This window comes from Manis pentadactyla, chromosome 3 (assembly GCF_030020395.1).
Source record: "Manis pentadactyla isolate mManPen7 chromosome 3, mManPen7.hap1, whole genome shotgun sequence".
NCBI classification, from domain to species: domain Eukaryota; kingdom Metazoa; phylum Chordata; class Mammalia; order Pholidota; family Manidae; genus Manis; species Manis pentadactyla.
The window spans coordinates 10,341,309-10,369,001 of record NC_080021.1 but is presented as its reverse complement, the minus strand read 5'-3'; the positions used below and the strand labels follow the sequence as shown (position 1 = coordinate 10,369,001).

General features: G+C 46.9%; 1 protein-coding gene across 1 annotated transcript in view; it reads right to left on the bottom strand.

The window, feature by feature from the left end:
• Window positions 1-4,608: 4,608 nt before the first annotated feature.
• Window positions 4,609-27,693, bottom strand: part of HHLA1 (HHLA1 neighbor of OC90) — a 30,803-nt gene continuing 7,718 nt past the window's right edge. The window contains exons 7-16 of the mRNA XM_036890513.2: window positions 24,183-24,266; window positions 22,504-22,560; window positions 22,313-22,399; window positions 19,265-19,510; window positions 17,161-17,400; window positions 14,288-14,356; window positions 13,838-13,912; window positions 9,771-9,915; window positions 6,323-6,405; window positions 4,609-4,652 (exon numbers count right to left, since the gene is read on the bottom strand). Of these exons, the coding sequence (XP_036746408.2) occupies window positions 4,609-4,652; window positions 6,323-6,405; window positions 9,771-9,915; window positions 13,838-13,912; window positions 14,288-14,356; window positions 17,161-17,400; window positions 19,265-19,510; window positions 22,313-22,399; window positions 22,504-22,560; window positions 24,183-24,266 (1,130 nt within the window). The remainder of the gene's footprint in view (window positions 4,653-6,322; window positions 6,406-9,770; window positions 9,916-13,837; window positions 13,913-14,287; window positions 14,357-17,160; window positions 17,401-19,264; window positions 19,511-22,312; window positions 22,400-22,503; window positions 22,561-24,182; window positions 24,267-27,693) is intronic.

The window sequence follows — 27,693 nt, the reverse complement described above, 5'->3', positions numbered from 1 at the left end:
CTGCTCACACACCTCACTTCTGAGGCAGGGAACTGAGGCTCAGAGAAGCCCAGTAAAGCCAAGGCCACCTTCCCCAAGGGTCAGCACTGCAGGGTCACCGTGGAGCACCAGACGCAGGATTCAAGCTGAGGTCAGCCCATCTGACTTAAGTCTTTGCTCCATGTACATTACCCTGAACAGCCAGCTGATCATTACATTCAAAGCAGCCTACTAATTATTCATTATACAACTGCCATGACTCCTGGGGGCCCCTCAGAGTGGCCAGCCACCCACTGGGGGGGGGGGGTGTGACACTAGTGGGCAATTTTCAGCTGGAACTTAAGGAAAGGGAAATCACGGTGCCAGCAGGCGGTAGCAGCATGTGGTCGGCTCGGAGCCGCGGTGAGGGAGACCTGAATCTGGGGCCGTGCACATTAGGGTGTGAGGGCGGGATGGTGCAGGGCCGCTGCTGAAATCCGACATCCTTCTGTCGGCCAAGTCGGGTGCCCTTGACTGTGGGCTGTGTCCCCCTGGAGCCAAGGCCGCCTTTTCCTAATCTGCCCAGGGGTGCCTCTGGGGCTGTCAGTGGCTCCGCAGGGCAGAGCTGTCCTTGAGGGCCTGAGGGATCCCAGGGCCTCGCCTTGGTCTGCATACACTGTTTGGAGTCCTGGCTCGCCTTTCACTTGAGTGTCCTGAGCCCGGCACTAGAGCCACCTGGAATGTGTTTTCCTGGGCAGTAAAATGCCCACGTGGCGGTGCTTCCTTGGAGTGGCGTGAGGGTCAAGCACACTGTAAAGGGGGCACCATGCCTGGCATGTACCAGGTGCTCAGCAAGGCTGGCCCATAATTAATTAAAGATTATTTCATTTCCACACTAGGTGCCCTAGGGAGAGATGCTGGTGCACAAAGTGTTGCGGGACCCTCTCTGATACGATGTGGTGGATTTTTCCCCAGGTAAATCCACCAAATGTCTGGTAGTGCAGCTCCTTGTACAAGGGCTCAGAGTGCGTTTGGACTTTGGGCTGCAAGCTGGAGCAGCACCCAGGTCCCAGACGCCCCCTGAAACAACCTCTCCCTTGCTCTTTCCCTCCATCTTTCCCTGCCTCCCTCTGTCCCTCCCCCACCTCGGCTCCCCACCCCAACCGGAGAAGGGGGTGCCTACCGTGAAGGTCCCACTTGAAAGCAGTCAGATGCACGATGCTCAGCTTTGAACAGGATGGTGACTGAGTCCTTTATACCCTAAGGAAAGGCCCTGCTGTGTGACCCCTCCCTGTCCCCACCTCAAGAGGACAGCCTCTCCTGAAGGCTGGCAGGTGGGCGCGCCGAGGGGGAGGGCGGCATTTAATGCTAAGGCTCAGAGCAGGTGAAGGTGCATCTTAAGGGGCCCACCTTGAGCTCAGAGACCCAGGCTCCAATGAGACAACAATGGCTCTCTTGTTCCACATTCTCCACCTCCCCTCAGAGGCCTAGAGGCCCAGGGATTGTGTCTCGGGGTCACCAGGGGCACTTCGGGGGAGGAAAGACCCTGAAAGTCATCCGGGTTCTTCTGCGAGGAAGAGAGCTGGCTTTGTCTCGTCTAGTTAATTCTTCAGCAAGAAGTATAACTGGTGTGATCTTTCTTTTATGCTCTGGCCCCAGGCCTGGGAATGCAATGCCTCACCCCTTGAGGGCTTTTCTGCCCAAGCTGTGGGGTCGGGTGAGGTGGGGCTTTATAACCAAGCATGCCCGGTTCCCAGGCCAGCCCAGCTTGCTCCTTAGAGGGGGCATTGGGCCTGTCCCGGCTCCGTCCTGGCTCCCGCTTCCATTAAATGGGGACAATCCCACTAGGATTGTGAGCCGAGCCGGGTAAGGTGCGCGGTTCAGGAGTAGGGGATCCATAAACGCTAGGTCCCGTCCCCTCGTATCCCCTGGGAGCTCTCTCCTTTCCAGAGGTCACAGGAGAACCAACATTCATCGAGGGCCTACTGCGAGCCACGATGTTCTCACAGGATTTTGTCCTTACGGGCCCTACAGCAGCGCTGCCGTGGCCGCTGTGGTAATCCTCCGCGAGACTGAGCATCGCCCCCCACCCCAGGCCCCCTTCTTCCCCATCTTTCTCTTGCCATTTTAGCTTGACTTTGGGGCATGAATGACACAGACAGAAACGCACCTGTGTCTTTGCCTCCGGGAGGAATCCTGTGTGACGCTACACGAGTCACTGCACAGCCCTCCCCCCATCAGCAGGGGGACAATAACTTTCCCGTCTCTCTCACCCCATCAGTGACCCGCTGGTGGCCGCCGGCGCACAGATCAGTAGGAACCCCCGTGTGGTAGCCTCCCCTAAATCAGGACTTCCTGGGCTCAGGAGGGGTCAGGCCTCGCGTTCGGCTCCAGGAGACCGGGGACTCCAGGCTGTGGTCGGTTTACTCTTCCTCCTGCCATTGCTGCTGTGTGACAGTGCTGTGACCCCAGGAAACTGGCCCCAGATGACCCAAAAAGCCTTTGTCCTTGCTGCAGGGTCAGGTGCCTGCACGGTCCTTACCAGTCCTCTACACTTGGGCTTTTAAGTTAGAGTCATTCAGTCACTGTCCTCAACGTACAGAGTGGCTGGGTCTGCATGGGCTTTCCCCACGAGTGGATGGCTGGGGCATCAGGACCCGGCCCTCAATTCACCACCTTCCCTGATGGTAACTTACTCCTCAGGGAGGCTCAGGGAGCCTCTCCTGCCAAAGGCTCTAACCAACATCGACTTGGTGCATCAGAGAGGGTCAGCCAGACTGACCCACACCTGATGGATGGTGCTGTTTCCTTGATTCCTGCTCAGAAGCAAGTCGCTTTGCCCTAGCAAATCTACTGCATCCTCCTTAGCTTTGCAAACCAGAGCGCCCTCTGCAGGCCCCACGAGTCATAACAACAAGTATTTAAGTGATTATATTTGCATAACTTGGAGGGTTGTCTGTCTGGTGTTCTGGAGATGAAAAATAAGTCCTCCTTTGTGGGACCAGACAGCGACCTGCCTGGCTGTTTTTCCCCCCAAAGTCCAAGTTCTACTTCTCCAAGAACCTTTTTATTCACAGGTAATGCAAGAGCTCCGGTCTGTCTTCCAATGGGGGAAAACTGTTTCTGCTTGAATTCTAAACAGAAAGTGGTTTTTCTTATCAAAGGTGGGGCATAGGTCACAGAGGGGTAGAAAATTGATGGCTGGTCAGCCTACTAAGGACAGAAGGTGAGCAAGAGCTTTGGGCACATCAAGAGGGAAGCTATCCCCACAGTGAGGAACTAAAGGGTCTGTATGAGGCCACTGGAGTCAGCAAACCTGTCTAGCAATGTCTGCATAGAGAATCAGCATTTACAGGGATATTGGAGCCACTGCAGTGCAGGCATAGAAAAACAGAAAGAGCCCTGATACGATAAAGTGTGTGGCAGTGCCGTGAAGGGCTGACTTAGCAGGGCTGGGCCATTCAAACCCTGCACCTTCCAAAGAAAGGCTGGCCCTTGAGCTGTTCCTGGGAGAGAACCACCAAACCTCTGGAATATGCTGCCTGACAAGAGTGTCTGTGTAGCTGGGGCTTTGGGCCACACCAGATGGTCTAAGCTAACAATGTGATTTATGGTGGGGACACGGGTCACATAGTGTGAATCTGACTTCTGGAGAGGCCGGGGACTGAGTTACAAAGCTCAGCCATGTGGGCCCTTCATGCCTACATGGCTGACCCCCCAATAAAAAGCTTGGACTCCACAGCTCAGACAAGCTTGCCCAGTTGACAGTATTCCACACATGCTGTCAGATCATTGCCAAGAGAATGGAGTGCTGTCCCTCCAGCTGTATTTGTGGAGGACAACTGGCAGCTTGTGTCCTGGACTCTGCTGTCCACACCTTCCCCCTATGCTGATTTTCAGCTCTATCCCTTTGCTGTAATAAATAATAAATGTGAATATCACAACTGCTCTGAGTTCTAGAGTCCTGTTAGTGAATCACTGAAGCTAAGGGTGCTCTTGGGGATACAGCGGGACATACACACAAGGACTCAAGGCAGGACAGTAACAGGATAGCTCCCCAGCCTTCCTCCCAGGGGAAGGTTCTCATCGCTTCCTGCCGAGGGGGCTTGGGAGGTCATCTGGACCCCACAGCGCAGCGAGTCTGACTGTGCCTGGCTGCCCGTGACTGTATGGAGAAATCACATGCGAGCCTCTTCAAAATCTGGGCTCCGTTTGCCTCATTTACGCTGGTGCTGTCTTCCTAGAGTTCCAGCCTTAAGTCACTTTCCATCCTAGATTGGTCCCTGTGCCTGGACTAGTTTGCTCATGCCAGTGTGACACCTGCAACCCATTTCTCCAGTCTCAGGAGGGCTGCAAGCCTCATGGCGGTTTCTTGAGCATAGAAGCAGGTTTCTGTAATGTTGGAGCAAACAGGGGAGTTGGCATTACCACATTTGCTGTGAGGTCCGTAAATTTGGCCTTACACTCCAAAACCTTACATGGATTCACAGGAGAGCAAGAAACGCTACTTGCAAGAAGAACTGTTATCAATTAACTGATGATCTGGCTGGAACCTGGGTGAATTCTGCAAATGCATCCCCCTTGGGCCTGGGGCTAGGGTGATGAGATACAGCTCAATTTACTGTTAGGTCCCATTGCTTACTCAAGGCCTCACACAGACTTGCAGATGTTTTCAAGGCATTTTTGTTTCAAGGCTGAAAAAAAAAAAACAGTAAAAAGAAGAGGGAACTCAAGGTACTGAGAAGGAAATGCTCTATCAACACAAGTTCTGACTTTGTAATGACCCAGGTGCTTCCAGAGGGTAAGTGTGTGGCTGGGCCCACTGATGTCTTTCTAACACCCAGCTATGTCTACCTCACCTCCCCACTTTGCATAAAGCTAATCTAAACTCATTAATATGTTGTTGCGTAAAGCAACTGGTTGTGTAGCAATTTTAGTGTGGCAAGAACAATGGAAAGCTATCCAATTATAAGTCGTTGGCAAGGTTTCCTATTCCTTCTCTCCCTACCAGGTAAAGGGATTTGTATTTTGACTTGGCAAATGCCTGGCTTTTGTGCTGTGGAATAAAAGTGATGATAGAGAAGACAGGAGAAGCGTGTCTGGGAAAATGACCTGTAAGGACCTAATTAAGGTGAAGTGAGGCCCTTGGGGTGAGTCCTACTCCTATATGCCTGGCATCCTCATAAGAGGAGAGGACACAGTATCACACCGTGGAGACTGTGTGGCCACAGAGAGAGCAGACGGCCATCTACAAGCCACCTAAAGCCAAGGGAAACCAACCCTGAGGACATCCTGACCTCAAACCTCCAGAAGCCAAAGTGTAAGATAATAAATGTCTATTGTTGACGCCACCTACAGAAAAAGAATGAAAGAAAAAAAGGGGGAAGTGTGTTTTGAGAAAGAAGGAAGTACAGAAGCAAAGGAAAAGAAAATAAACAGCGCTGATTTATGCAAGCAGAGAGGACGGCGAGCAAGCTGGACTTTAGGAGAGTTACTGAGAAGTTGGAAGACAAGGCCTGGACAGAAGCTCCGAGATGGTGGCCTGTGGGCCGTGAGAGCCACAGAGGGCCCTGGAGCAAGAGGACTTTCTGAGGGGTGTTCACGCTAGCAGGTCCCATCCCATGTTCTCTAAGGGGAAAAGGAAGGATTGGGTGGCCAAACTTTTTCTTTAATGTAAAACATGGCCAAGACTGGGCCACGTGAGCCCCTAGCTCATATTTGTGTTACGCTAAGAAGGGATTTTTCACAGAGTTCAATATAGTTCCATGCGTTTTAAGAGGCCAGATAGTCCCAGTAGATGGCACAATAAAGTTGCCGAACCAATGGTTTTGGGGCCCAACTGACTAGATCAGCCACTTTGGTCAGCAGGAGTGGGAGAAAAAAACAGCTGAACCTGGCATCTCTTTGTGCTGCCTTCTTTTTCTTGAATAATTTCATAAATTTTGCTTTGGCCAGGAATGTGAGTGTTTATCTCATTTATACACAATTCATAATTTATACACAAATAAGTGTTTGCCTTTTATCTGATTTTTCTTTGCCTGTGTTTTTAGCTTACATGGGGATTCAGATTAAGAAACTTGCCTGAGATCACACAGAATGCAACATCGCTTGCTCAGGCTGACTCCTGCTTTTTTTTTTTTCTTCCTTTTTCTTTTCTATACCTCCTTGCAAAAATTAAACAGCTAGGTGATGGGGAATCAGAACCACCCTAGACTCTTTTTGTCTAGAAGTAATGATGACCAGATGAGCTACACCTGTTCCAACGGCCCCCCCTGCTAAGGCAGGGCACTCACTCAGGGCTCTAGAGCCCTTTTGCATACTGCATTCATCGCCTGGTTACAACACAGTCCAGCTGCATACTCACTGTGTGAGTGGGACACCCTTTTCACCCTCTGACAGATGTAGGTTGCATTCTTCAGAAACCAGGAATAGTGTTCAAGACAGTACCTAACATTTGAATCAGAGATGAGAGCAATCACTATCCTTTGTGGCTATTAGAAGACAACCATAATTTTTAAAAATCATAACGGCCAATTATTCACAGCAAGGAGCCTCCTCTCCATCTTTATAGATGTGGGAGGAGAGGTAGAGAAGGAGGCCGAGTAGGAAACAGCTTAGACCTTGGAGTCAGAAAGACCCACATTTTGTCCTCCTAGCATCATGACTTACGAGGACGTGTGACTTCAAGCAGATTACTTAATTCTCTGGCCTTGGTTTTTTTCACCTATAAACAAAGCAACTATAGAACCTACACTTACAGGTTTTCATGGGGATTAAATGAGATTTAATTAATCACATTTGCAAAGGTCCTGAACAGGGCCAGGGTTGTAATAGGTGCTCAATCAATGGTGATGTTCACTTATTTATTATTGGGTGTGAAGCAGAGTAAGTGCATTGCTGGCATAGCTAACAATGCTGCCAAAACTTTGCAAAACCATATCCTGCTCCTGGCTGGTGGCAGCAGGCAGTGCTTCACCGGGCTTCAGTGAAAACGGCGCTGACACGTAATGGGGAAGAAGAGCTTTCAGGACAGGCTGAGTCACAAGCGCACCGCGGGGCTCTGGGAATCCTTTCCAGTCCCTCAGCTGGTATGTGAGGAGGTCAGGCTAACCATGCTCCAATTTCTCTTCCATCTCTATTATTCTGGGATTCTAGCATATTCTGGGGAGCAACCTACTGCTCCAATAAAGCTGGCTGTAAAGATTTCCCAAGTTCCAATACCCTGAGCTCACAGGACACTGCAAAACCAAGCAAACTGATCGGCCCAAGGACGCACTGCTTTCAAGTGGCAGAGTTGGATTTTAACCCAGGTCATCCACTCCATGCCAGAACACACTGCCATTCCAGTGGGCAGTAAGGCTGATATGAGTCAGGACCCAGCTAGGAAAAGCAGCCCAGGTGGTCTACAGAGAACATTTAACACTGGGAGTTAGTTAAAAAAGGGTTAGAAGAACTCTGTCATTCTTCTGTTCTTTTGTTAACCTGTGAAGAGGTTAGAAAGGACCATCAGGGAAAATATTGCTGAAAGTAGAAATAAAGGGAGAGAAAATCCCGGGCTTCTCCCCTCCACTGCCCTCTAATTTCCTGCCAATATCTTCCACTGGATAAACTAACAGGAAGCTAGCTGGCAAGGTATTCTGGGAAATGCAGAATGTACCACCCACTGTCTACAGAGCAGAGTAAGAAAACACAGGGAACGGATCTGAGAGTCGAGGGGAATGATGGATACCACCAGGGCTCCTTTAATGGTGAGCCTGGGACCCCACGCTCTCAAGGTGACACCTCAAAAGCTTGGCCAACAGCTGACATGTCCATTAGGTATTTGGTTGCCACAGCAACAACATGTTAAGGATGCTAGAGATGGATTCAAACTTGGCTGTAAGTAGACAGAGAGCAATGCAGTGACAACCACGAATGTATCTTCACCCGTCAGCAGCCAGAGCGCAGCTGTCCAGGCACTCTGCAGAAATGACTCAGTGTATTATTTCATTTTATTTCAATCTGTTCTCTCAGCAGTCTGGCAGTGTAGGTAAGAATGCTTCTCCCCTGTGACAGGAGTAGTGCTCCTGGAATTATGTGGGGCCGGGCATGTAGGCAGGGCCGGAGCTGTATAGGGAAAATCAGAACTCATTTGCAAGAGCTAACCAGGTGCTTGAAAGAGCAAGGTTTTCCTGAGTAGGGACATATGCTAGGGACAGTGGCCAGCCATCCTTGCTGCGGCCACATTGGACAGGGATCTTAAGATGTTTCAGGCTGCTTCTCTTTCTGTCTTTGCACATGCTGTTCCTTTTGCCTCGAGTGGCCTTTCCCATTTTCTGCCTAGAAAACTCCTACTCCTCCATCAAGCCCTATTAGTTATTTCCTCTTGGGCCCCACAGTCCATAATCAGGATCTGCTACACTACCTTTCACATTGCTCTATAATTTGTCTCTTTACATGGCCATCCTCCCCACTTCTTCATCACAGGGACCGCCTTATTCAACAAACATACTGAGTAAAGCTATAAAGTTATGCTATTCTTAGCCTGAATTCAATGCTCTGTATGAGATTATAGAATAATTCACTATTAAAATACAGGGGAAAGAAGGGATTAGCTCAGGTTTACAAGTGCTTCATTTCTCTAAACTTAAACTCAAAATATCTTTCTGGAAACTTCTTCCTTCCCCATTTATCCTTCAATCCAATATTTACAGTATAGACTTTTCAAGTGTGATTTTTTCCCCCCCACGGAAGTATGATTAATAGGTTTTGCCTGTGTACATGACTTCGTTCTGTCACTCTTTCATATTTTAATTTGTGTTTATTTCTTCTTCTCAGAAATCCTCTGTTTCTGGGTCTGTTTCTGATTCACCACTCCATTCCTATTCCTATGGCTTAGCACTTTGTGTAACTGATAAATAGTGGAGACTCAACACATGCCGTTGATTCAAAGAGCTAGTGGAAGAAGTATCTAGAAGCACACAGATCCTGTAAGAAAGTATTGTTGCTCAAAATTTCTCTTCTTTAGGCCAAGCCTGCGTGGTAGGGAATGGCCTCCACCTTGCTTGCGAACACCTTGAGTCCATAGATTTTGCTTGAATGGAAACATTGATGCTGATGGATGGACCCAAGAGCAGGGCCAGAAAGAGATGGCGGGAAAAGCCTACAAACCTGGACTGGGGACTCAGAGCCAGAGATCATGGAGACATGAAAAGCAGAAGGATCATGAGTACATTTTGAAAATAACATTAAAGATCTAAGAGACTGACCCCAGACCACTGGAGTAGAAGTACTCATCTACGCTTGCTTGGTTCTGGGCCTGCAGTCAAGAAAAAACCCTGGAAGAAAGGATAGTATGTCTGCATTCCAGGGTAGGAAAAGGTCCTTCTTAATAAAAAATGGGGTCTGCCTTCTAATTTTCTTTTTACAGTCTTTGCATTTGAACAGCTAATAAGTGCTAGGGGTTATGAAAGCACTGGAATTTAGATGGACATATCCTTGATCATTCTCTTCTAGCAAACCTCTGCAGGCTGAGCCCTGCGGTCCTCTGTAAGCATCCCACCACATGGGACCCAGCTCAACTCGGTGTGACTTGAGTCAGCTGCACCTGGTGTGCCAGGCCCTGTGCTTGGTTCTGGAGACCCAGAAATGAATGGGGTTCCACTCTGGCTGTCTAGTAGAGGATTCACTGGGGAGTACATTCCTTGAAGTACCCCTGCTATCTGCCTATGGATTATTTAATGCCTGGCCACCTTGTGGCCTGCAGAGAAGCCAGGCAGAATAACAAGCCCCTAAATACTGGATGTGAAAAAGCAGCAACTGGCCAAGTTTACCTCATGGCCTCCATCCTGGGGACTCTTCTCTGGCTCATGCAGAGACATTGCTGGAAAAAGCGGCATAGCTCCATCAGGCAAGGGTTGAGCTTCTGGATGGCCGGGGTAACAGAAACCCTTTCTTTGTGGAATGACTGAGGACACCCTAGAAGACACAGTCCCAGACCAGTGTAAATAACCAAGAATTTAGCAAGCACCTTCCCTTTGTTGGGTACTTTGCTCCTGATCTCAGGAAGTGAGATGGATCTTGCAGAAATACTGTGTTGCTTCACCATTGCCTGGTAAAGCTGCAGTGAGAGTTCCAAGAGAGAGGTGGAGAAAGGTGGGCATCCAGACCTGATGGGAAATCACACATGATTTCACTGGGGAGCAAATCTTAAATGAGGATCTAAACCACTGAACAGAATGGATCAGGTGGGGACATTTCCAGTGTAAGGGATGGAGTATATGATTCATCACCATGCAAGAGCTGGTTTGTTGATGGGGAAATAAAGAATAATTTGTTGGTACAGAGGGTTATGGTGTGTGTGTGTATGTGCAAGGGCATATGTGTGCATACAGGTGTATAAGTGTGTGCATGCATGGGGGCATGAGTTTTTCATGGGTGCGTATGTGGATATAAATATATGTGCATGTGTGTGTGACTGTGTACATGTGCATGGGTGTGCATCACCATAGGGTGACTGGGAAGATTAAAAGAGACAATTAATACCAAGCATATCACCAAGTTCCTGGCATGGAATAAACAATAAATATTTTTAAAAAGTAATAAACAATCAATTATTACTTTATTAAAAATGTGCTGAGTGTCCACTATAGCCAGGCTTTGCTATCAGACACTAAGGGCACAGCAATGAGTAAGAAAGGAAAGAGCCTTCCTCCCACGGAGCCCGCCCTCCTGTGATTTGAAGGTTAGGATATTGATAATCTCTTAACAAAGAATCACTAATCCTCTCTTTCTGAATACCGCTTGCCTCCCTATGCACACAGCCACCTTCTAGCTCCAGCCCCCTTCATCTCTGGCCATCAGTATAATAGTCTCCTCACTGGTGTCTCCACTCACACTCTCACCTCTGTCAGAAAAATGGTCTGAAACCTGGAAATGAGCCAAAGGAATTATTGAGCATCCTTTCGGTGCAGTTCTGGGTGTTAAGCATACCTGCAGAGATTATCTGGTTATCTAGGGCTGTGTATCTTTGACTGACTTACTGAGTAGATGACTTTACTTCTGTGAAGGGATAGAGGTTAACTAGCAATGCAAATAATTTCTATCTGAGGCAAAGAAGCAATTGTTTCCTGCCCAATAAAAAATAAAAAATTTTATTGCTGTAGATATCAATTAGCAAATCGATTTCAAAATGCCTTTGACTGACTGTATAAATATAATTCCTTAAACTCTCATTGAACCAACCTGATATCTTCCTGTTTTCCTCATATCATCTTTGACACGTGTTCATTTTATATTTCCATGAGTCATGTTTTTATCCTTTTGAAAATTATAATTTAGCAGCTTCTCATTTATTAAAGTGGAGAAGAGGGCTCATAGTGTTAAAGAAAGATTTAACAGAAAATGTAGAAAGGAAATGTATTTTAAATCTCATGCTGAGTCAAAAAGAACATTAAACCCTCCAGAACTTTCACCAATTTTTATAAATATGCCAGAATTTTTTCTCTAACATTTATTGAGCACCTACTATGTATCAGGCCCTTTCCTAAGTTCTTTATGTACACTTGTTCACTTAATCCTTCAAAAATCATGTGGTGAAGATATCTGAAGTACTGTTTCATAGAAGAGGATGCTGAGGGTCTGAGTGATTCTGCAGTTTGATCAGTTATACAGCAGGTAGTGACTCTTGACAAGATCTGACTCTGGAGCCTAAGCTCATAACCCACACCTCACTGCTTGAATGCATTTAACCTTCCTTGGGCTTCATTTCCGTGTCCGTCCCCCCTTCCCTACCTCCCTGCTGCTTCTCCATCCCAGGAAATAACACTCACTTGCTCAAACTTGGGCATGATGTTCGGTTCCTTCCTTCCTGGTGCTCACTCTGCCTCGTCACATCCTCTTGATCCTCTCTTTCCAAATACTGCTTGCCTCCCTATGCACACAGCCACATTCTAGCTCCAGCCCCCTTCATCCCTGGCCATCAGTATGATAGTCTCCTCACCGGTATCTCCACTCACACTCTCACATCTGTCAGTGTCCACTCTGCAGCCAGGGAGCTCTTTCTGCCACACAAACCTGATGTCATCATTCCCACCTTCCACTGTGCCTCAGAAGAGGTCCACGCAACTTGACATGGTTCTGGGGATCTCACCCTTGCCAGCCTCTCCACCCCTACTCCTCATTACTCTCCCCTTCAGCATCAGAATTGCAGCCACAAAGGCCTTTCTCAGCCCCTGGGAAACATCAGTCCTGTCCTGCCTCAGTACCTTTGCATAATAAGCCTTACTTCTGCTTGAAATGCATATTTAGAAGCAACCCTGTTCAGATGCCACTTTCTCAATCAATAAAATGCTCTGGAATGATCCCTCCAGATGGAAGTAATCTCTTCCTTTCTGGATACACAGCATTTACCAGTTTTTCTCTAAGGAATCTTACATGTTTCTCCCACAAATCACATTTTTTTTGTACTTACGGAGAATTTTGGAGTAGATAACATAGAAGGGTGAAATGAGCATATGCTTTGGAACTAAACAGATCTAGGCTCAAAACTTAGTTACTTTTTATTCGCAGGACCCACTAAAACCGCCTGATGAAGATTAATACTACCTACCTTGCAGAATTATTGCAAAGACAAAGTAAAAATAGGCTTAGCACAGGGCTTGGGAAATAGTAGGAGCTCAATAAATAATCACTGGGTAGATAAATGAGTGAATCTCGACAACTCTGTGGCATGATTTTGTTTGTGGGCGGGCAGAATCATTTATTGGAAGATGGCAGAATCCCTTTATTTTATATTTATAGTTCTCATTGGATGGATGGATGTACAAAAAGATAGACAGGTAGATACAACTATATAGGTAGATACAGGTGCAGACATAAATATAGATACAGATAGGTATGGATATATAGTCAACTTATTTTCTAGAACTCAGTCTGACAACTGCCTCCATCTGCACCACTAGTGTGTTTCTTCAGAACCCCTGGGTTCTAAAGAAGGCTGTAATTTCCTGTGGTAGCATAATCACGTCTTTGTGTCTGAAAGGCCCATTCACCGTTCACTGCAGGGTGAGGGGGCTGAGGCGGACTGTACATGATATGAAAAAGGAGACTGTGCAGGCTCCAGGAGTTTAATAATGTCCTGCTGACAGATGACTGGATGGCCCCGGGGACATCCCGAAGTGGGAAGGGCCTGAGGACTCAACCAGCTTTGAAGGACTGCTTTGTATCAATTTCTCTCTTGGAATTGAGAGAAATGTATCAATTTCTTCTATGGAAACTGGGCTCAACAGAACAGAGAGAGACATCCCAAAGCTGGGAAAAGCTGCCCGCACCACAGGAGCCCAAGCCCTGAACCTCTGTCAGGAGTCCTGAACACCCAGGTCCAAGCCCGGGAAATGTTCCCTCCAGAATTACATATGCAGGGTGGGGAAGGCAGGGTGTCCTTTAAAACTGAACAAATATAAGTCATACCCAGTGAGTGGGCGTTGAAGTTCGGATCATCCTTTACTCCCTCCAGCCCGTCTGCTAACATCGTGCCCATTATAAGAACAGCTTCCATTTGCAAAGCACGAAGCATGTTGCTTAAAAGGGCATTCATGCAGTAAAAGTGGATTGGATTAAGTTATACGGAGCTCTGCAGTTCCTAGTCACTTCCACACACATTACCTTACTTAATACATAATCCTGTAGGGAAAAAGGACATTCTCAGTGCCCGCGATAATTGTTATTATTCTCCCTTTATAGCTGAGAGAACTGAATTCTGGAAGTTGAGAGCTGGAGGCCACTCATCAGTAAATGGTAGAGCTGGAACTTGAATCCCAGCAGTCTGAATCTAAATTTATCAAGCCAATGTCATTGGAAACAAACAAAAGCAGCAGGAGGGCTGGGGCGCTGTACCTACTTGAAACTCGACGGGGTCCTGGGAGCAGGGTTGGCTCTTCTCCAGGGGCAAACGGCAACAGGGCAGGGAAGTCACCTGCAAGGGGCAAGAGCGGCTCCCAAATATCAAATGAGAACTAGAGCATCATGGCCTGTAAGGATGAAGAGCTCTTGAAATCTGTAGGGAAACTGTAGCAAAGACGAGGAGGTGATTTCTCGAAGGTCACAGGGCAATTTAGCAGCACAGCAAGGCTTCTGAGCTAGTTCTCCTGCCCCCGCCCCTGTTAGAACCAATAAAGTGCAGTCATACAGATCAGGATAGATCTGGATGTAGTCAACTTGTTTTCTGAAACTCAGCCTGACACCCCCTGTGAGAAACCCAGCTCAGCTGGCCTGCTGGCCCCCGTCCCACCCACCTCTGCCCCTAAGCCGTGTGATGTCGGGGGTTCTCTTACCGGCAGCACGTTCCTACCTGTCTGTGGGTATCCGGGTGCCGGTGCCTTGGTTGGACTCGGAGTCTGTGCACCAGCGGTGAATGTTCCTGGGACGAGCGGAGTCAGAGAAGAGCCAGCATTTCCTCTCGGGACACCTGATGGGGAGAAGAGGCCCCCTGCCACCAGTCCTACCCTATTTGACCAGTGCTGGGTGTTAGGGTAGGCACCTGGCCGCGTACTGAGGATGCAAAAACAAGGGAGAGAGAGAACCGACAACAGAGGCGTGGCCAGTGCACAGGAGGCCAAGGGCCCGTCCCATCAGTGTCTGTGCTGCCATGTGTGGTGCCCTGGGAAGCCAGCTGACACTGGTGCGAGCGATGGGACTCTGCAGGGGAGTGGCGGCTTGCACATGCAGCATGCAAGCACGGAGCTCCTGCACAAAGGGCAGGGATAGGCTTTTCACTCCTCTGAGTCTCCGTGTGCACATTTCCTCCATGCCTACCCCTGACAGCTGTCTGTCATTTTCATGCCAGAGCATGGCCTGGCTCATCTCAATGATCCTCTGGAGCATGTTCGTAAAGACCTGGTATAAGGGCGGCTTCAGGATGCCATCCTTGACGTCAAGATTCTGGCCTCTGGCAAAACCGGCCAAGCAGACTCCTTCCAGGGAGTGATGGAGAGGAAGCTGAAACAGGCAGGTTTGCCCATGGGGATGAGCAGAAGGAAAGGGGGGAGGCTGACCATATGGATAGGGTGGGAGCAAGTGGCATCCTCCCCAAGACAGAAGAGGCTAAGCTGTGAGCGAGGAGAATGGGCCTGCAGACAGGGGACAGAGCGTAAGCAGAGGCCCGGGGAGTGAGTGTTGGGTAGTCTGCTCTGGCTGGAGACTGGAGGATGACCTGGAGGGGTGAGGTGTGGTGAGACGGAAGCAGGGTCTTGAGGCCACTCAGGGCTCTAATACTTCTCGGTATGTATCATGCTCCTCTGCCAGGACTGCCGGTGGGGCAGTGTGCAGGTAAACATAGCCTCTACTCCACCTGGACCACCGTGTCGGGACCAGACACAGCATGGCACATTCACACAGATGCGTGTAGGCAGGAGGCGCAACTTCCTCAAAGGAGTCTTGTCATTTCCTTGCAGCGGGTCAGCACTTTCCTCGGATCCCTCTTCAGGCGCTGGACTATAAGCCCCTGACAGCCGAAGATGTTAGCTGATGCTTGCTGCCAGGGTGTGTTTCTGTGTAGTTCTAGAAACTGAGCAGCCTTCACCACAACCCACAGCGTTTACATACATGTCTGTGATTGCTATCAGCAGCTTAGTTATTCAGTTTTAGGTAAATGACTGCAAAATCACAGAGGGTTAGGGCTGAAATGCACTGAAACCCAAAAACAGACCCACGCTCTCCTCTGCTGAGTGTCCCGTCTGCCAGGACCCTTCCCAGACAAGGGTGTCTCCTGAGGCCAGCCGCTGTGTGCACAGTGGGGCAGGTCACTAGGAGATGCCAGTGATTGTGCCGTGTGCTGAGCTGAACCCTTACAGACATCACCTACTTTAATCATCATGACCACTCTGAAAAGGGTATTATCTCCTCCACTCTGACGATGAAAAACCTGAGAATCAGAGAGATCAAGAAAACTGCCCAAGGACCCAGGGCAATGGTGGAGTCGGAGTTTCTACCCCTCTGCGTCTGAAATAAAAGACCGGAGCTCACAGCCTCAGGGCTGCTCTGGCTGCTGTGTGGCTGGCAAAACCCAAGTGTGCTAGCTTTTATTTTTTCCCTAAGCAATTATGTCAGGTGTTTCTCCAATTAGAGCTATCAAAATTGCATCCCCAGGTCTGTTTGTGCATTTGAGATTTTGAGCCTAAAGTCAAGACTTTACATGTATGCCCATGAAAATTCCTCTACTCCTTCCCCTCTGTTTCTTAAGAAATTAGGGTAATTCAAACTTCTACTGAATGCCTGCTGTGTTTCACAGAAACTGGAGATTAAAGATACATGTCCTTGAGGAGAGCATGGCCCAAAGGGGAAAGGTCAAATTCACAGACATTAACAGCACAGGAAGGACATGTTACAATCCACTGATTGTGGTGAGCATGGGAGGGCCTCTGGCTGCACATATCAAAGGATGTGATTGTAAAAATAAACCTTTTTTTGTCCAATGATAGGAGTAGAAAACAGGGAAAATTTATGACACTGGAGTAAAGAAAAATAAAAATCATATCTACTTCCTCAGTTTGGCCAAGATTAATATGTTGGAAGTTCTTTTCAGTCTTAATGTGTTTTGTTTTCTATTTTCTGTGCATGTTTATCACACATGCACACACATACATCAATACATGTACATACACAGAATTGGGATCACACCTGAAAATGTTCCTCTTGCTTTTTCCCAGGTCTTCCTCATATTATATGATTACATATTAACGTATGTGTAATTATATTCATATATGTAATTAATGTATACATTACATTGCATTTGCATAATATATATGCAGTTAATCTAATAACATGAAATATATTAATACTATGCTAAAAGGCAGTTGAATTGCCTGGAATGAACAGCGTCAGCTTCTAGTAGTCACTTATGCAGTGGACAGTGAAAATGGGAAAAGGAGAAGAAATTGGGAAGTGAGTTCATAAATGAGAGGGGAGAAGGGAGAGTCCTGCAAAGGGGGAGTCATTTACTTATCCATCCATCCATTCATTCATTCAAAGATGGGAAGAAAAAGGTTGGATAAAATAAAGAAAGAAGGTTGTTTCATGATTATTCATTATGCCACTAACTTATGTTTTATTACTTTTTTTTTTGTATGTGTATCATATTTCAAAAATTTAGGGAAGGTTTTAAAAACAGGCAGTGTTCAAGTTAGCGTAAATGTGGGGGAGATGGGAGCAAGCATCGTCTCTCACCTGTGGCTCGGCTGGTCTGGGATGGGCTGGCACGTGTGGCCGCTGTCCAGGCAGGAGGCCCAGGCAGGCTTCTCGAGCTCATGGCCTCGGCAGGAGAAGTCGGTGTGGAAGAGCGTGTTTTCCAGGGAGGCGCTCCAGGCGTTTTCTCACCGATGCTCTGAGTCCAGGGCACAGGCAGTGTGGAAGCCCATACCGGCCTGTTGGCTGCCACCCATGGGTTTCCGGCCACCCTCCTGGTAGCTGTGACCATGACAGTGTACTTACTATATGCTTGACCACTTTGATTCAGATATAAAACTGGCAAGACGACTGCAACGTAATCAAAGAGTAGGCGCAACGTGCATGCATAGTATAGATAATCCAGGTACTTAAACTTTTCCCTGAACTGGAATAAATGGACCAAACTGAACTTTATTTTCCTTCTTATCAGTTAAAAAAAAATCCCCAAATCCCTTAGACACGCAAGCAATCAGCCAGGGTGTGTGTCTGGGGGACAGTGGGCTCTGTCAAATATAAGAAATACATTTCTAATCATGTGACATAGTGGAAAAGTTGCGGGATTTGAGGTTAGGAGACCTGGAGGTGTAAATTCTACTCCTGCCCCGGCCATGCTGTGAACTAGAGGCCACATGCCGTAACTCTTCTCATCTTTACCATTAAAATGGAGATGAGAGCAATAACAATCATACTGCTTGTCCCAGAGTATCACAGGATGGTTATTAAGACAAATATTCCCTCACTGCTCATTTAAACAATTGCTATAGGTCTTCATTTGTTCATTCCCATAGTAGGAACTAAAATCATTTTTTAAAAAATTCTTCAAAACTAATTCCTTGGTGGATTTTAGAGTTTTAAGTTGGGAACAGTTGTCATGTTTAAAATATTCAGACTTCTCATCCAGAACATGGCATATCACTTCATTTATTTAAATATGCTTTCATTACTGTAATTAAAGCTTTGTAGTTTTTTCTCTGATAAAATGGGCACTTTTCTGGTTAGGGTTATAGCTGAGTATTTTATCATTTTTTGCTACTTGCAATCAGGTCTTTTTTTCATATTATACTGGAAGGTTTCTAATTCTTGAGAATGGTCATGATGCTGGCTGTTGTAGTAAGGACTGTCCTGGTGAATGAAGCCCATGTGTTTTCCTCTCCTCCTCATTCTCTGCTTTCTGTTTCTCATTCCTCACGCTCCCCTGCCTGCCTGACCCCCATCAGTCCTCACCTCCCCTGGCAGGCCCCTCTCTGGGCTCTCCAGGACAATAGTTCTTTGTAGGCTGGATTGTAGAGGTCAGTTTCCTTGCCTGTGTCTCTCTCTCTCTCTCTGGTGTGTGAGCTCAGGAAGGAAAGAGAACATTGAAAAAGCTGTATTTTTAACAGCTAACTTGGTGTCTGGTATTAAATACATGTCTGATGTGTGAATGAATGAATTCTGATGACTCTGGTCCATCGTTAGAACTCACTGAGACAGTACTGACTCAATGCAAAAGTCATCTCAGTTGTATCTTATTTTCCACAAGGATTAGCATGCCTTCTGCATCTTCAGAGACAAAGCACTGATTGCAACTACAAAGATGGGGAGGAAGGAGGAACCCACTGGCGTGCCTGCCGCAGGTGGTGGCTTTTCGCGCTGGCATCAAGTCATTCACCTATTCTTGGCCAGCTACAAATTAACCTAACCCTGTCATGACACATTGCCTCCATTTCACCATTTTGTATGAACTGCAGAGTGCTATCGCTAAATGCTTTGCTGCAATAAAAATACCTGTGCTACAATATTCTCACTGGGGGATGCTGGGAGAAGGGTATCAGGGAACTCTATGCACGATTTTCACAACCTCTTGTGAGTCTTCAACTATCTCAAAATAAAAAAATTTCTGAATACATGTTAGCAGGACATTGTGCCTGTAACATGTGCCTTTGCTTGTCCCTGTCAAACCTATACTGCTTCACATCACTTTCTATTGTAGGGACGCTCAAGAAAGGGGTTGGGAGAGAAGGGAGAAGGGGAAGGGCTTCCGTCAGTACGTGAGCCCAGAGGGAGCAGGAGGGGGCAACGGCACAGGAGAGCAGGACCCGAGAGGGAAGGGGAGCAAGTTTCTCACCCAAGCCTGGAAGGGTGGGAGAGGCGCTGCCCACAGGGGCCGCGGTCCTGGCACGCAGCGGAGGGAGCCTGTCTGTGCCCGCCGTCTGCTCTCCCTCCGAAGGCGGGGTCGTCTCCATCCAGGGTGAGGTTCTCTGCACAGACCCTCTGGTGCCCTGGGCTTCTCGCGGAGGGCGCGTTCCTGGCTGTGTCTGCTGGCTTGTGGGCGGGAGCTTTGAAGTCACGGCCGTCCCCCTGGTAGCTGCACATTCAGGGAGATGGTCAGTGGCAGCCTCAGTGTGCTTGACACTTCGGACCCAAAGAAAGGTTGAATACTGAAGGGCGTTGGACAGCAAACACGCAGAATGCAGAGGTTCACCCCCTACTCGGAACAGGACCACGTGTCACCACCAAAAGGAGGGTTTCTCCCTGAATGACAAATGAAGCTAAAAACTATCCTCTGAAAATGCCATGGAAAGAAGCACTGTGAACAGAAAGGGATGCTGTCAGGCTGAAAAGTATCAGACCCTTGGCCTGCTTTCTGAACAGAATCCGAATCCCGTCAGATCCTGTCCCACCTGGCAGCCCACAGCCCTGGTGCTGGTCCCTGGAGGCGGACATGGTTGCTCCATGTGCCCTGTGGGCGGAACTAGGGACCGGAGGTGGAATGAGACGGAAGCAGGTCTGCCAGGCAGAAACAGCTTGAGAGACAGGCCCCCACAGAGACAGCAGGACACCTAACTCAGAGGGAGACCTCCCCAGCACCCTTGCTTGCTCCGGAAGGAAATGGGGAGGCCCAGGAGTTAGTTTTACTCTTTATGGCCCCTCTTCCCCCCACCCCAGGGGGCTTACATGGTGGGGGCTGCATATTAGGATGACAGGCTCCCACTAGCCCTAAGGTCCCCTCCTCTGGGTGACAAAGGCTGGCCTGCACACTGGTGGGATTTCAGTCTCATTCTCTGGGCCCCCCTTGCCTCTCTGGCTGGTACCTGTGTGGGGGGCAGGAACTATGCAGCTGTAGGAGGGGCCCTGCCCCTTCATTTCCTCTCTCCTGCCTTACCTCGGGCTCCACAACACCCCACCTGCCCCAGAAGCCTGGTCTTTGCTTCCAGACTAACCGGGCCTGGGGCTAAGGGCCTCTAGTAACCTGTCACTCAGCCAGGTGACTGGCTATCAGGTACACCAACCTCAGCACCAACTCATACATATGGCCTCTCTTCCCTTTGTGCTTTATTGAAGGAACATGAAAGGGGAGACATGATTGAGACTGGTGGTGGGAAAGTCCTAGAAGGGTGTTTTGAAGAAGCCCTCGGATTGGTCCTCTGAACTGAGTGGGTGAAGAGAACCCACCAAATGCCCATTTCATCTCCTAATCAAGCAGCTTCATCCCACACTAGTTGGGGCTCCATCCCCAGCATAACTAAAAGATGACCCACAATAAATGTAAACCAGCAGACTCACAGAACCCAAGAATGGACTAACAGTTAGCAAAGGGAAAGGGACTGGGGAGGATGGGAGGGAAGGGAGGGACAAGGGGGAAAGGGGGCATTACGATTAGCACACATGATGTAGGCGGGGCACGGGGAGGGCAGTGTCGCACAGAGAAGACAAGTAGAGACTCTGTAGCATCTTACTATGATGATGGACAGTGACTGTAATGGGGTATGTGGTGGGGACTTGATAATGGGGAGAGTCTAGTAAACATAATATTGCTCATGTAATTGTATATTAGTGATATCGAAATTAAAAAAATAATAAATAAAAATAAAGCCACATAGCTCCACAACCTAAAAAAAAATGTAAACCAAGGCAGCCACTGAAATGGAATTGGAGATCTATTGTCAATGTCATTTCATTCCAAGAGGTGTTGATGGAGAACCTACTATGTACAGGGTACTGTGGGAGGCACCTGGGTGGGGGGCAGACTGTGGGGCTGGGGGAGACTCAGTCTCTGCCCTCAAGTAGCATTCGGTGAGGAGACCTCCTACAGTCACCTGTGAGACCACCCGGAGTGACATGGAGCCCAGGATAGGCGGTGCTGTGTTGTAGAATCACAGAAGACAAAGTTTGATTGAGGAATTTTTAGAAAAGAGCATCTTTTATACTGGAAGCACCTGAGCTGCCGATTGACAGACAAACTGGGTTCTAAAGTTTGGAAAAGTAGGGATGGGTTCAAGACTGAGACAAAAGCGTGGGCCAAGTCACAGGGGCACGGAGATACATGTCACCTGCAAGCAGAGGGGAGAACGCCAGTGTAGTTTTAGCAGAAGGTTCGTGGGAAGAGAGAGCCGGTGAAGGGGGGCTTGATGACAAAGAAATGTATATTCCAGGTTAAGGATTTCGGACCCTCTGCTGCTGACTTAGAGTTCTGAGCAGTGAAGAGATACAAGTCAATCGTATTTTAAGACTATCTATTGCTCAAATGGCAATGGATGGATGTTCTAGGGAAATAAGAATGGGTCAAGGGGACTGGTTCAGAGGCTATTCCAGTCCAGAGGTAGATGACAAGGACTTGAAGTAAGATGAGATGGCAGCAGATAATCTTAGAGGACCAGCCAGATTTGGCAACTTTATTCAGCTAGAAATGACAGTTAAGTACAGGGAAGAAGGAAGGCTTGAATATGGTTTCAAAACCTTGTGACAGGAAAAAGGCAGAGAGATGGGTAGTTGTGTGTGGAGGGGTAGAGGATGGTTGGGTAGGGGCAGGGTATTATATAGTGGCAATGTCTACAACAGGGGCAGATACCTACAGAAGCCAAGTACTCAATAGGGGGCAGAGAGGGCTATGGAAAATAGAAGAAAGGTGTTCCTCCTAGTGGGGTTTTGGGGTTGCAGCTGTTCGACTCCAGGAGCTTGCTGCCATGGATGAGGGGGTGGATCCAGGCTTTCCAGAGCTTCTTGTGTAAGAGAATCCAGAAATTCAAAAGGAGAATCTGTGATGGTGAAATCCTTTGATTTTAACACAGCACAGCTAAATAAAATACCTGAGGGTAGCATTCGGTCTTCAGTTTGCTAGGCCAGACCCTGGCCGGGAGACTCTGTAATAGGAGTTTTGGAGGTTTATACTCACCCAGAACACCAGACATGCTGCTGGTAAATGTGTAATTGATAACAGGTGATTTCTCTGCCATCTCCCAGAAGTCAGAAAGATTCCGTCCTGCAAAAATCACACCAACAGAATCAAAACTTGGGCTTACCTTCTGGCATGTTGAGCTTAATCCTCAGCTCAGAGAGCCTGTCAAAGAATGGCTGGTGGTTCACCTGACTTTCCTGTCATCATACAGATGAAGATGCAATTGGATTCATTCGTCTGACTCACTGTAAGACAAAGCAGACAATACTCAGCAATGGGTCTGAAGTTGGAAGTCTTTGGTTGAAGGGAAAATGAAGCTGGAATTCCCTAGTTCAGGATGCCATAGGAAAATAAGGCTAACTTCTTACTTTTAACACAGCCCTGATTTTCTGGGGGTTTATTTGGGTGGTAGGAGGAGGCACATTGTACTGTAATGACTAAGGGCACAGCCTGTGGGGTCAGCTTTCAGGATTACAACATCAGCTCTGCCACTTACTAGCTATGGGAATGTGAGTGAATGGCTTGACCGCTCTAGGACTCAGTTTACCCATCTGTAAAATGGTGAAAATTCAAATCCCACAGTTCTTCATTTGCAATTTCTAGATCCCCAAAACTCTGTACAATGGATGGTTTTGTGTGAGTGTGGTAAACAGATGCAAGGTTGTTTATAGTCCTTATCTATCCCACTTAGTGTAAAGGGTCAACAATTTTGCTAAATGAATATGAGTGTGTTTGATTATGACAGGCTGCCCTGGATGCTGCTGGCAGTGTTATATCATTACGGTGTAGACACCCTGTTGGACCTTCAAAAGTCTGAACACTTCTGGATCCCTATATAAACTTGCCCCTGAGGATGCCCCCTAATGCAGTGTGGATGCGTGGCTGCATGCCCTTGGTAGGATGGCTATGACGATCCAGTGAGATGATGTGTGTGAAGTGCTAAGAAGGGTGCCTGGCAGACCAAAGAGCTCAGTAAATAGTCATAATAATAATTACTATTATTGTTAATGTGATACTATTACTATTATATGCATTAGCATAGTGACCAAGGTCACGGACTTTGGAGCCAGACTGCCTGGGTTAGGATTCTATCTCTGCAGAATGACCTTGGGCAATTACTTGACTTCTTTGTGCCAGTTTCCTCACCTGCAAAGTGGGTATAAATACAGTAACTACTCATGAGGTTCTGGAGAGGACCCAAAGAGGGAATACACAGAAAGCCCTCTCAAGAGTCCCAGGCACCAAATAATAACTATTACTATTTCTTTCTCCCTCCCTCTCTTGTTTTTGAAACCACAATTACTCCACAGTGTAGCACACCATCTTTTCAATGAGACCAGGTGTTGGGCTATTGGCTAGATCTGTGCTTTGCAAAGTAGGTTGCCCGGGGAATGTGAATGACCCAGGGGTAATATGAAGCCACCTTCCTTATACATGAGGTGTATTTTTCTCAGTGGCACATCAGACACGGGCTTAAGCTCCATATAGATCTAAACCTGAATTCTGAACCAACTTGAGCAGAACAGTCAACCTCTCTGAATCTCAGTTTTCTCTTCTTTAAAATGGGAGTATAAGCCGTCAGTATACCACCAGAAGGTGTTTTCTTGACTCTAACTAGATTCCCTCAACTCTAAGCCTTGGATTCTTCCTCTCATTTCTTAGGCCCCAGGAATATATCTGATTGGAAGATGGAGCTTTACATCCTAGTGGCTGAAACTGGACCACCCTGATTATTTACGCAAAACTTACATGAAGATTCTAGGCAGCCTGGCCTGTCGCGGGGGCTGGGTGGGGAGTTGACTAGGCTTGCTTATTCCATGACGGATGCCAAAGCTCACATTTGCCAAGCGTTTCAAGGTGCACACACCTGACAGGATGGAGGTCGACTTAAAAATCTCTGTGAGGAAGCTGGTAGAATTCCCAATAACGTCCACCAGCAGGGCTGTGAAATCTGCAAGACAGATTGAGGAGCCTTACATTTCTGATTCAGAGACTCGAGGGAAAAGTTACTGTGCTTGGATCTTTCAGAGTTTGACCTAGCTCAGGGTGTGGAGGAATACTATCATATAGAGAAATACTACTAGTTATTTTAAAAGTCTTAATTCCAGGCAGGCAGAAAACTTTAGATCCACTGTTATAATCCCCTTTCTTCTCCCAGTGGCATCTCATCCCAAATTCTTCTCAGCCAACATCAAAGGACAGTGTAAGGCTGCATTATTGAATAATGGTGTTCCTGGTTTACAAGGGATATATGTCCTAAGAACCCTAAAATATGTGCCCTAGGAGCCTTCTTTTCTAAAGAAGCTTCTGGGGTCCCCTGGATAATTTCCCATCATGCCTTGTATAAATGTTTCTTTTCTCATTAATGGGAGTATGAACTTGGGTGGGGGGCAAGCTGACTTGAAAATATAAAACCTGTAAGATTGAAAATACAGAAGCCAGAGAGGCAGGGAAATGTACTGTGACAACCAACGGAATGTGTACCATGGGAAGCCAACAGGAGGTGGACACTGCCTGTGAGCCAGAGCCGTGGGGGGACCTTACACTCCCTCATGGACACGTGGCTGAGCTCCAGGAGGGAGATGTGGCCATGCACCCATTGCCATGCAGAAGGCAGGCAAACTTGGGCGTCCTCCCTCCTGTGTCTCTTTAGATCAGTCTGTCCTTGGTCATGATGTGGCAGCTGAGGAAAGGTACTATTCTGTTACTTATTCCACCTATTTTCTTTCTACTTCTTAAGTCTCCTCTGTTTATTAACCCACTTATCTAACACATTCATTGAGTGTTTGTAGTGTCTCAAACACCTGATAGGTACTGGTGGACTGTGTAAGACACAGCCCACCAGAAGCTGAGATTAAATCAGAGGGAGAGAGCCTCATAAACTGACCAGTAAACAGCAATCCACTATTAATACTGCACAGAAGCTATGAGCATGACTCTGAAGCCAAGACACCAAGGATGGAATCCAGCTTCTGTCCAAGTGTCAGAGAAATAACAGAACTTTCCCAAGGTCCCAGCCCAGGTGGCAGAGCTTGAATTTGAGCTGAGGTCTGCCTTGGGCCGAAGCTCCCTCTCTTCCCAGTTTCCCACTGCTGCTCACACCATCTCTTACTCAACGCATTTTGCCCACTCCTTTTAGAAATGCTTTCACAATCTGTTTATTAGGCTTGGAAAAAAATAGGTTATCGTTACCTCAAGGATATCCTCTGTTTTCATGAAAATTTGACTTATTTTATTTACTAGCAAAACTTACAGACAAATGATTTCTGATGATCTTCACATACGAAGAGCAAGTAGGAACAAAAAATATTTTTGCTTATTCAATTGGTAGTGATTTAAGAATGTGTTTAGTACTCAGTGTTGGCAAGGGTGTGCAAAACTCACTTTCGCATGATTGGTAAGAGTATAAACTTATGCAAGATTTCTAGAGCAAATGTGAGCAATTCGAATCACCATAAAATAGTTTCCCTGTCAGGCAACAATTCTATTTTGAGCATTTTCTTCTACAGCAATAATTGGGAAAGCAGTCCAAGCGACTGTACATGAGTATTCGTCACAGCATTGTTTAGAACACTGTAAAATGCTGGGGAAAAAGTTACCACCAAGAGGCGATAAATTAACTAGGTTGTGGTACATTCTCCCAGTGAATGCTATGAATTCATGTGAAGGATGAGGCCAATATTTATATGAATTGGAAGGTGAGTTTTTAAGACACGCTGACTGGCTTAAGTGTGGGTTATAAAACTGCATGGGAAACATGGTAGACACTAATGGATGTCTCCCAACATCCATTCCCCCATCTTCCTTTAACAAGAACATGAAATTTCAGTTGGCAGTTTAACATAAGTGAAAACGACATTGTCAAGCCTGCTTTGCATGTGGGTGGGGCCATGTGACTAATTCTGGGCAGTGAAATGTGAGAAGCCTTGTGAAAAGCTTCCAGACCATGCATTTATACAGTGATGAGCTTGCCTTTCAATTCCTTTCTCCCCTGCCTTGTAGCTGGAAGGTGGATGTACGGCAAACCATCCTGGACTATGAGAACAAGGGCAACACCTTACGGAAAACAGAGCAACAATCTGCAAGCTGCCTGGGGTCCCTAAACATCAAACCATCAGAGCGGCCTGCTATGCCTCCCCAGGTTGTCACACATGAAAGCGGTGAACCCTGGCCCTAACCTTCCGTGAGCCACCTGATTTGGGGATCATTTGTTATAATGGCCTAGTTTGTATTCTCAATAATATCGAGAATGTGGAGTAGGATGGGCAGGTAGATGGGTAAATGGGTGGGGTAGGCAGGTGGTGTAGAGAGGTAGTTTAGGTACTTGGTGGATGGCTTAGATAGGATTAGGGAGGTGACTTACATCACCGTGGGTACTGCGTTTAATCTATGGATGTTGGCATATCAGGTATTTCTGCAATTTTAAAATTATTCCTGTGCATTACATGGCATTTTGACATCACCAAACAGTATTTTTTTTAATACCAAGAAAATTTAAGCTATTTTCATTTAGAAAAATAAAAGAAATGTGTGCAAATACACCATCAAAGGAGAGCTGTATGTCAGAGTTGAGACTATTCTAAAGAAAATGACCCAGGTCTGAAGATTATTCACACATACATCTTCCCCGAGGTTTTAAGCAATGGCAAGATGTTGGCCTAAGGGTGCAGACTCTCATGGTGGCAGTTTGAGAGGAATCAGTGTGATGTGTCAAACCTTGTAAAAAAGTTGTTATGGCTTACCAGAGGAGCAGCATGCTATTTCATTAATGGTAATGATCCATGGGTCAATTCTTGTCAAATAATCATTTCAAGTATATGGAAATACACACTGGCTCACCGAATAGAATTATCAACCTCTTTCCCAGCAGATGGGACTCCACTTTTTAAATTCCATTTTTATCTTTCACACAACCAGAGCAGGGACTCAATGCCTGCACAAAACTTGGCTCCCAGTAGGGATCTGTGAGATGGTGAGAAAGATGTGATTCTGAAGAACATATTCCCTCCCAAAAGGAGTTTGTTGATGAGATTCAGAAGGGGAGTTAAATAAGATAATGGACATTAGGTACTTACTACAGGGTCTGGCATACAGGACTCATCAAAACAATAAAATTATTCTCTTGAAGATGTTCACAATATTTGTTTCAGAAATTCTACTTTGGGGAATATATCCTCAGAAAGTTATCTGTAACAGGAGAAAGGTTTCTGCACAAAGATGTCTAATACAGGATATTTTATGTTAAGAAAAACCTGGGAAACACCTAAAAGTCCAACAGCATACTAGCTAAGAAAATGCTTGTAATTCGTAGCTTAGGTAACTATACAAATGTTTGCAAAGAGTTTGTGATATCATGGAAAAATATTTTTAGTATTAGG